The 10,924-nt window shown below is 40.5% G+C and overlaps 1 protein-coding gene across 1 annotated transcript in view; it reads left to right on the top strand.

Moving 5' to 3' along the window:
* Positions 1-10,924, top strand: part of PLA1A (phospholipase A1 member A) — a 59,820-nt gene that overhangs the window by 16,332 nt on the left and 32,564 nt on the right. Inside the window, exon 2 of the mRNA XM_006864201.1 lies at positions 9,420-9,621. Coding sequence (XP_006864263.1) covers positions 9,420-9,621 — 202 coding nt within the window. The remainder of the gene's footprint in view (positions 1-9,419; positions 9,622-10,924) is intronic.

Below are 10,924 nucleotides of genomic sequence, written 5' to 3'. Positions count from 1 at the left end.
ATATATATATATCTTTTGTTATTAAGTGCCATCAAGTCAGTTCCAACTCATAGCAACTCTGTGTAGGTTTTCCATAGAGTGGCTGATGGGTTTGAACTGGTGACCTTGTGGTTAGCAGTCCAGTGCTTATCCTACATTGCCACACCAGGACTCTGTATATATATATTTGTTGTTAGGTGCTGTTGAGTTGGTTCTGACTCATAGCAACCCTATGCATAATAGAAGTAAAACTGGCTAGTTCTGTACCTTTCTCACAACTGTTCTTATGCTTGTGCCCATTATTGCTGCCACTGTGTCAATCCATATTGTGTGGGTCTTCCTTGTTTTTTGTTGGCCATCTACTTTACCAAGCCCATTTCCAGGGTCCTTCCTGATAGCATTTCCGAGGTAGGAGGGATGAAGTCTTGCCATTGTGGCTTCTAAGGATCATTCTGGTTGTACTTCTTCCAACAAGATTTGTTTGTTCTTCTGTTAGTCCATAGTACTTTCAATATTCTTTGCCAACATCCTAATTTAAATGCATTGATCCTACTTCAGTCTTTCTTATTTTCTGTCCAACTTACTGCACATCCCCACTTATCACTTATCAGTGTGATTAAATTGCAAAGATCAACCATGTCATTATGGAAAACTCTGTGCAATGGAAAAATGAAAGATGACCACATCAGATCACAAAACAGAGGATGACTACATCCCTTCACGATTGTCAAATTACATCATCATTGTTGTTGGTAGGTACCGTGGAGTAGGTTGCAACTCACAGCGACCCTATACACAGCAGAATGAAATCCTGCCTGGTCATAAGTCTTCCTCACAATTGTTGCTACGTTTGAGTCCACTGTTGCTGCCATTGTGTCCAATCCATCTCACTGAGGGTCTTCCTCTCCTTCACTCACTCTCCAATTGATCAAGCATAATATCCTTCTCTAGGGAAGAGTCCCTCCTGATAACATGTCTGAAGTAGGAGAGATGAAGTCTAATATTCTAAGGAGTATTCTGGCTATATTTCCATCACAGATTTTGTTCTTTGTACAGCTTTATTTATTGATCTAGTTATGAGAATTTTTGTTTTCCTTACAGCGAGGTGCAACCCATATGTAAGGCTATGGTCTTCATCAACAAGTATATTAATTAAGTAATCTTCATTTCCAGGAGCTCTGGTAGCGTAGTGGTTACGAATCGGGCTGCGAACCTTAAGGTCAGCGGTTCGAAACTACCAGCTGCTCCGCAGGAGAAAGATGAGGCTTTCTACTCCCGTAAAGATTTACACCCTCGGAAACCCTGTACAGGTCGCTATGGGTCGGAACCGACTCGACGGCACTTAACAACAACAACATTTCCAGAAAGCAAGGTTGTATCATCTGCATATTGCAGGTTGTTGATGAGTCTTCCTCTAATCCTGATGCTACATTCTTCTTCATGTAAGCCAGTTTCTGAGATTATTTGATCAATCTCCAGACTGCATTAAGTATAGTGAAAAGACAACCCTAGCTCACACCTTTGCTGATTTTAAATCATACAGTATTCCCTTGTTCTGTTCTAACACCTGTCTCTTGGTCTATGTACAGGTTCTTCATGAGCACAATTAAATGTTCTGAAATACCCATTCTTTGCAATGTAATCCAGAGTTTCTCATGGTATACACAGCGAAAGCCTTTGCATAGTCAATAAAACACAAGTAAACACCTTTCTTAGCCAAGATCCAACTAACAGCAGCAATGATATATCCTTAGCATCACTTCCTCTTCTGTATCTGGCTTGAATGTCTGACAGCTCCCTGTTGATATACTGATGCTATCATTTAATTATCTTCAGCAAAATTTTAATTGTGTGTGATATTAACAATATTGTCCAATGATTTCTGCATCACTGGTTTTATTGGTTGGTACATAAATTTGAATAATAGTTGTATTAACTAGCCTTCCTTGTAGGCATATTGATATTATCCTATCACAGACATTGTTGTACTTCAAGATAGATCTTGAAATGTTCTTTTTGATGATGAATACGATGCCATTTCTCTTCAACTTATCATTCTTGGCATAGTAAGTGTTGTGATTGTCAGATTCAAAATGGTCACTACTAGTCCATTTCAGCTCACTAATGCTTAGGTTATCTATGTTTATGCATTCTATTTCAATTTTGACTTCCAATTTTCCTAGATTAATACTTTGTACATTTCATGTTCTGATTACTAATGGATGTTTATAGCTGTTTCTTCTCATTTTAAGTTGTGCCCCATCAACAAATGAAGGCCTCAAATGCTTTACTTCATTCATGTCATTACGGTCAACTCTACTTTGAGGAGGCAGTTTATTGTTTTTTGTTTTTTTTTAATGCTGATCCACCCTTGCATCCTTGGTATGAATCCAACTTGGTCATGATATATTATTTTTGGGGCTATGTTGTTGAATTCTATCCGCTGGAATTTTATTGAGAATTTTTGCATCTATGTTTATGAAGAATGTTGCTCTATAATTTAATTTTTTAGTGATGTGTTTTCCTGCTTTTTGTATGAGGGTTATGCTTGCTTCATAAAATATATTCAGGAACAATCAAGCTCACTAATTCTGGTTTGCACTCATTGAAATACACTCCTTTGCCCTTTCAATGTATTTTCCATTTCTGCTATCTTTGTATTCTTCTTATGGCTTTCTGTTTGCAAGTTTGTATAGTCTCCAATCCTTTATCTATTTTGTTTGATTGCTCCTGTAGCTTTTTTTCTGAATTCTTCCTTATTTTCCTTGAACTTTCTGTCAGTTATTTGGAGGTTCCTAAATTGTTTTTAGGAGTCTGGTGTGGTGCTGTGGGCTAATGTGCTGGACTGCAAAGTTGTTTGAGCCACACGGTCAGTGGTTCAAACTCACCAGTTGCTCCTTGGAAACTCTATACAGGGTCACTATGGGTCAGAACCGACTCAACGGCACTTAACAACAGCAAATTGTTTTTAAGGTAGTTCCAATGCCTTTTTCCCCTCTAAAATGTTTTCTAGCTCTGTCTCTTGGTTGTTTCTTTGAGCTACTCTGTCTTGTTTCTTCATGTGAACTGAAATTGTCTGTTGCTTTTCAGGCATTGTGGTTTTGTTGTATTTGTATTAAGTTGATGACTGTATGTTGGTGTATTCTTAGGTACTCACCAATTACCTCCTTGTGAGTATGACCAAGTGATGAGCTTGTGTGCTGTTTTCTGTTCTTGCTGTTCAGTACAGGGGGGATTTAGCTGGTGCTGGTTGTTGTCATTTATCTGCTGTATAACAGCTGATATTGACTCTAACCAAATTGGTGGGGTTGTAGAGGGTACGACTGTAACTGTGCTTTATGGCCACAGTTGCTGTCTCTTGTTGGGGAGGCAAGAAGAGAAAAACACACCCACAAGAGAGAAGAAAAACAAACAAATCAGCAAACAACATAAAAAAATAAAATAAAATAGTAATGGAAACAGAAAAAGACACAAACAAAAGCTGGCAATGCCTTTTTCTCTACCTGTTGCCTTTCTGTGCCACCTCCTGGCCTCTTGCCTTTACAGCCATCCAAGAAAGTTCAAGATGGTCCTTCTGCACCGTTGGGCCCACACATATAACCTGTCTTTCTTCTTCTTTTCTTTTTCTCTCCTCTGCCCCACACATCCATTCAGTCATGTCTTCTAGTGAGAGCTAGGGTCCTGACTAATGTCTGGGGCTGACTTTGCAGATTTGGGGCAGGGCCCACCTGAATGGAGATATTGCAGTTAGCTCCTTCCATTGGGCTTGAAGCCTCAATGTCTGCCTCTGAGTAGCTCCAACTGCCTGGAAAGCACAAGTTTCCCTGGGGGTGTACACTAGTGGAGGCTGCTTTACCTCTGGTTACTAGGGGAGTGTGGGGAACAAGAAGGAAAAATATATATACCTTTGTCTTTGGGAGCCACAGGTAGGTTTCTGCAATGCAAGTATGTTTTCTTGTCTCTGAAGCCGCTCACAAATGCTCAAGATGGCTGTGGCAGGTTGGGTCAGCCACCACAGCGCAGTAGTAGCCTCCTCTCTTGCCACGTCTGCTCAGTTCTCTCTCCCAGAAAGGGCATGATCCACTTCTGTATCCCTTCATCTGGAGCTCAGAATTCTAGAACTATCCTATGCATCTGTCTCATCAGGTTTCCCACATTCTTGCTGCAGAGGGTCCACACAGCCTTTCTGCCTAGTCTGCTATCTTTGAAAATTTGCCTCAAGTTTGGTCTTCTTTTTTATTTTGAATATTGTTCTACGTTTCCCCCCTACTCTGTCCTGGATTTTCTAATTTGATCCTAATGAGAGTGGGCCTGTAGTGGTAGCCATACACCACCTTATTCTTCTTGTCTCAGAGTAATGAAAACTGTGGTTCACACAGTGTTTTAGTCTTTTGAACTAATTGTTCCTTTCCGTATCTAATTTTCAACATTCTTCTTTGCTCTAGATGGGGAGCAACCAATGGTTGCATCAGAGAGGACCACTCATAAGCTTTTATGACACCAAAGCAGGATGTAAAATATTGTCTTTGTAGGCTATGCTATGCCAATCGACTCATATGTCTTCCATAACTGTGGTCTTAAGTCTCCAAGCCTAATGACTCATTCCCTCTAGGTGTTTGATTATGGCAAGGAAGTTTTCAGACTTTGACTCCTAAATCTCTTTGGATACCATATTAGTAGTATACACAAAGGTATATATAGAAATATCCTCTGCCATACTTATATGTATACTGTGGTAATACTCCCACTCCCCTCCCCACATCTGCTTAGCTTGAATGTATACCTACGTATCTACTCATAGATTATTGGTTGTTATGACTGTTATTGCAGGATTGTGTATAAGAATGTTTCAAAAAGTTCATAAAACAAATCCATTCTTTAAAAATTCCATTTCCTAATGAACTTTTTGAAGTCCTTTTGTATGTAATAGTATTCACCTTCGTTGTTTTTACTCTTGTGCACCTTCCAGGGTCTTCCTTTGCCTTAATCATATTGTGCTGACCTCCCCCTTATTGTATGTTACCTTTCCTTTCACCCAACTTAATACATGTGTATAGATTGTATCATTTGTATATCAGGACCAGGTTTACTGATCAAAAAGAGACTGGAGGAACCAGAGACTATGGCCCTTGGTCATCCTCAGGTCTGAAAGTGAACTTACCCTCAAGCAGTGATGGGTATGCAGGGGAGAAACAACACTAGTGAGAGATGCACAACTAGAATAGTCAGTCATTTGAGACTAAAGGGGCTGAATTTATCTAAGGACAAAATTCTGAAGGGCTGGGAAAAAGGAGGAATGTAAACAACAAGAACCACCGGGAAAGAGTGCGATTTCTGATGTTACTTGGAAGGGATTGCAGTCCTTGAAATGAAATAAAGTATATGATTTGTTGAATGTACAATTGATCTGCTCTGTAAGCCTTTGTTTTGTTTTCGTTTTTTTCTTTAAAGGTCCTAGACAGAGTGGGAGAAAATATAGGACAAAACGCAAAAATTACAAAAGATACCAGATTTACTGGTCAGATAGAGACTTGTAGAACACCTGAGACCATGTCACCCTTTAGGTCTGAGTGTGAACTTGCCCCTGTCTCCTGCTCAATTTTCAGCTCAACAATAGACAATTCTTTAAGGGGAACAAGAGCACTAGTGAGGTAAGCACACTTTAAAATAATTAACCATTGAGATCAAAAGGGCATCATTTCTTCAAGGACCAAGTTTGGAAGGGTTAGGAAAGAAGGAGGAATGGAAACAGGAAACACAGGAAGGAAGTGGGATGAGTGATGTTACATTGAGGGGATTGTAATCAACGAGATGAAGCAAAATGAACTGGTGAATACAAAACTGACGATTTGTTCTGTAACTCTTCACCCAATTCTCAATAAAAATTTTTAAAAATTACTTTATCTGAATGTTCAAGATTCTGGAAATTATATTCATTTAGCCAAAAATGAACACTTCTTGATAAAAATGTCAAAAGCACACACTTGAGCTTTGGAGCAGTAATATAACATTAAAAAGTTTGTGGCAGGGGCTTGACAGCAAGCAGAACCACTGAGATGGCAGAGTCCAGCTGTCATCCCTGTGCTCAGGGCTTAAGAACTGGAAATGGGGTAGTTGAAATACAATAGAGGGGCTAAGAGAAAGTTTGGAGAAAGTAAGCAGAGAGGAATGGCTTCTTATTAGTGGAGCATGGTAGTTCTGTAAGGAGTCCCTGGTGGCACAGTGCATTAAGCATTGAGATATTAACCAGAAATTTGGTGGTTCAAGTCTACCAGCTGCTCCACAGGATTGTTCCTGTGTGACAGTCTGCTTTCATAAAGATTTTCAGTCTTGGAAACCCTATAGGGGCCATTGTCCTCTGTCCTGTAGGGTTGCTGTGAGTCAGAATTGACTCAGTGGGAGTGAGTTCAGGTCGATGGTTCTGTATTGGTAGGCAGATTGAGGAGTACCCTAGTACTGCTATAGGAGTGAGGACAGAGTTGTATGCATTTGTGTGAGTGGAAGGGGGAGATTCTGGTAAAGGGATAACTTCACAGATTTTCTGCATGCTATATCTCAACAAAGAAAGGGCAGGCCCTAAAGTGCAAGCTGAATGTTGATCATGAGCTCTGCCCATTGAACACGAAGAACCCTGAATTTGGTCACATGTACCCTTAAGCAGATCCCTTCATGCTTTCTTTAAAGAGCTATAGGCTGACTTCACATCCATTAGGATGATGACAACAACAACAATAATAAACGAAAAATAGCAAGTGTTGTTGAGGAAATAGAGAAATTTGAACACTTGTACATGGTTATTGAAAACATAAAATGGTTCAGTCACTGTGGAAACAGTTTAGCAGGTCCTTCAAAAGTTAAATATAGAACTATCGTTGTTGTTAAGTGCCGTCGAGTTGGTTCCGACCCATAGCAACCCTGTACAGGGTTTCCGAGGTTGTAAATCTTTACGGGAATAGAAAGCCTCATCTTTCTCCCGCGGAGCAGCTGGTAGTTTCGAACCGCTGACCTTAAGGTTCGCAGCCCGATTCGTAACCACTACGCTACCAGAACTATCATATAACCCAACAATTGTACTCCTAAATATGTGCCACAAGAAATAATGACAAGTATTCAAACAAGTCCATGTATGCTCATGTTCATAGCAGCACTAGTCACAATAGCCAAATGTCTATTAATGGATGAAATGATACGCAAATGGTAGTATAGTCAAACAATGAAACAATTCTTATCCACAAAATTGAATAAAGCATGAATACATGCTCTAATGTGGATGAACTTCAAAAATATTAAGCTAAGTGAAAGAAACCAGACACAAAATGATCACATGATTCTACTTATATGAACAATTCAGAATAGGTGAATTCAGAGAGACAGAAAGCAGATTAGTGGTTGTCATGGGTTAGAGGGAAGGAGGAATTAGAAAAGGTGAATATGTTTTGGAATTAGATAGAGGTGGTGATTGTACAATATTGGTAATGTATTAAACCCACTGAATTACTCACTTTAGGATGGTTGTTTTTGTGTTATGTGAATTACAGCTCAATAAAAAAGGGGGAATGAGAAAAGCCAAAAGTGGAAGGCAAATGAAGTAGTAGAGTCAGACACAAAGGTGTGTTTAGGTATGCCTGGTAAGGTATATGCCCTTGAAGGGTGGTGCCACTGAGCAGTTTTTATTATACATTGAGATTTCCATTGCCAACTGTGAGTGATCATCAAGCAATTTGAATTAATTGCCATAGGCACAATTTTCCATAGATATTCCTGTGGTCAAGCATCCCCCACTCTCTCTCATTACTCTGGGAGTTCAAGTTGCAGGCTGCGCCCTCAGAGTGGATCTGACCCCACTGGTGTCCAGACTTGCTTTTCTGAAGGAACATGCAAGAGATTTTGGGGACAAGCTTTGGGCCTCAGAAGCAGAGATGGTAAAAATCCTGGTCTACTGTAGTGATGCTTTGGAAGGCCTTATCATATGACATAGTCTCAAAACTTAGGCTTCCTATAGTCCAGATCCACACCCTTATATAAGTGTCCCTCCGAAGGCAGATAATCTTCCAGAAATCTAAAATTGCTGTCTTCCTCTGTAAACGGCCTGCACAAACCAAAATCTGCAATCTGGACCTCTCCTCTGAGCACAAAATGTGGGTTTATGAGCTTAATGATTCTGTGAATAGCTTTGTCTGATGGCAATAATGCTGTTGTGGTGGTTAGAGGCCAGTGAATCGGTTCTGACTCATCGTGACTCCATGCATAACAGAACAAAACACTGCCTCATCCTGAGCCACCCTCACAATTGTTATGTTTGAGCCCAGGGTTGCTGCCACTGTGCTAATCCATCTCATTGGGAGTGTCCCTCTTTTTCACTGGCCTTCCACTTTTCCAAGCATCATGTCCTACGGGGACAGGTCCCTTCTAACAGTATGATCGAAATATGAGAGTCAAAGTCTCACCATTCTCACATCTAAGGAGCATTCTGTCTGTACCTCTCCCAAGATAGGTTTGTTTATCCATCTGGCACTCCATGGTACTTTCAATGTTCTTCACCAACACCATAATTCAAATGCATCCATTCTTCTGTGATCTTCATTGTCTAACTTTCACATGTATATGAGGCAATTGAAAATACCATGGCTTGGGTAAGGCACACCTTAGTCCTCAAACTGACATCTTTGCGCTTTAATAATGTTAGTAGTTACTAAGAGCATTGAGACTGTGTGTGTGATGGAGGTCAATGTGTGTGCTGCTGCTCTTGAGGGTTTTTCCCGCAAGACATGCTGTGAGCTAGATTTATTGTCAGAGTAGACATGGGGTGGGATGTTGGGTGTTGCAGATGAGTCAGGATTTTTCTTCTCTGATATTTTATCCTTAAACAAGCAAGCAAACAAATAAAAATACACAAACACCCCAAACCAAAAATACACAAAACACCCACTGCCATCAGGTTGATTCCAACTCATAGAAACCTTATATAGGGTTTCTGAGACTGTAAATCTTTACATGAGCAAGCAACCTCAATTTTCTTCCTCAGGGTGACTGGTGGGTTTGAACTGCCAACCTTGCAGTTTGCAGGCCAACATCTAACAGTGCTACCAGTTACACATGAAAAATGTTGACAGATTTTGTTTGCATAAATGATGCCATTTTAAATCAACAAATGTCAGATTATTACACTTTGTTGTTGTTGTTAAGTGCTGCTGAGTCAGTTTGGACTCATACCGACCCTATATGAGGTTTCCAAGGAAAAACTGGTAAATTTGAACCACCATCCTTGTGGTTATCAGTCTGTTGCTTATTCAATACCTCTACACCAGAACTCCAATTATTACACTAGCTGATGTATAGTAAGCGTCTTGCCTGTAAGTAAGGCCATTTCTTCCTTTCTCCCAACCTAAGAACTGATGACCTCACCTTGGACATTTCTTGTTTTTTTCCTGCCCCCACAGGAGACATACTTCCTGCTCCTCAGCAGAAGTGTACTGACTTCCAGAATGCCAGTTTCCTCCGAGGCACCAATCTCAAAGTCCAATTTCTCCTCTTCACCCGTTCAGATCCTAGCTGTGGGCAGCTAGTGGAAGAAAGCCACGACCTCGAAAACTTTGGGTTCAATGCTACTCTGGGAACTAAACTACTTATCCATGGATTTAGGTGAGAGTTAACCAGCCAATGGTACCTTCAGCTAAGAACCAAAAAGTATCCATAAACTTAGGTTGATTCTGAGCTAAGAAGTGAAAGAGTGGTGAGCAAGGGCAAGAATGGATTTACTGACTGTCACATACTCTATCCCACACCTCGTTCTGTCTTTGAAGGTGTTGCACTTCAGCAAACAAATACATTATGTTTTTGAGTCTTGTTAGTCATTTACATTGCTCTTCCGTTCAGTCTTGTCTACTCACTTATAAAACACTAAATATCGTGACCCTGAACAAGCCACTCAGAAGAAAGTGGAGGTTGAGGTATGGTATTTGTGGTTGTTTTCTCCCTGAAGTGCAATTGCATGTGCATGACACATCTCAGCAAATGAAGTCATAGGCTTTGTGTGGTCATTCAGGAGGTAGCAACATGATGCTTTCAGCTAAGGTTTTATTTCTTCACTTCCGTGGTTTTATGGCCTAAGAAACTGGTAATACTTTCGTTACTCCCCGAGATTCATGTTTCTCAAAAGCTAGGCATTTCGCTTCTACAGTTTCTCTGATGCCCTGTAGTCCAAATGTTTTCTATTATGTAGTCAATGAGTTTCAATCACCAGTTTTCCCTCTAACGCTTTCTCTCTAGAATGCACTGAAAAAATGAGAAGCAGAGAAAGGGTGCTAGGAGGAAAAATGGTGAAAGAACAGAATTGGTGTCACAGTGGGCTGCTAACTGAAAAATCAGCAGTTCAGACCCACCAGCTGCTCCTCAGGAGAAAGATGAGGTTGTCCGTTCCCACAAAGATTTACAGTCTGTCCTACAGGGTCACTGAGTCTGAATTGACTGGGTGGCAGTGAGTGTGAGAGAGAACTGGAATTGTATCCAATGAAGAAGTAGAAACAAGGGCACTCCACAGAGGATCACCATTTCTGATCTCTGAATTCTCTCTGACTCTTAAGTCCTTGGGTTTCAGGGACCCAGCCACACATTGCCTTTGGCATTTCACCTGTTCTTGTGTTAAATCTCTCTCTAACGGTGTTAGATGCAACCTCTATCCATGGCTGACTATGTGTTCCTAACCCAGGAAGAGCAAATAAAGCTGAAGAAGTTGTCCAGCCAGTTACTCAATCTTCTTCTCAATCCCATGAAGTCATAGTCCACATGAGTACACGCTGATTGTCTCCACTCCCTGAGGCCCTAGGAAAACCACTTCCCTAACTCCAATCTATTGGAAAAGCTTAGTGAAAATATTTATATTATTCTGGAAGGATAAGGACTATATTTTATTTGGCTTGCTTTTTTTTTTGAGAACCTGTATATT

This window comes from Chrysochloris asiatica, unplaced genomic scaffold, assembly GCF_000296735.1.
Source record: "Chrysochloris asiatica unplaced genomic scaffold, ChrAsi1.0 scaffold00061, whole genome shotgun sequence".
NCBI classification, from domain to species: Eukaryota; Metazoa; Chordata; class Mammalia; order Afrosoricida; family Chrysochloridae; genus Chrysochloris; species Chrysochloris asiatica.
This window is presented reverse-complemented; position numbering and strand designations above follow the sequence as displayed.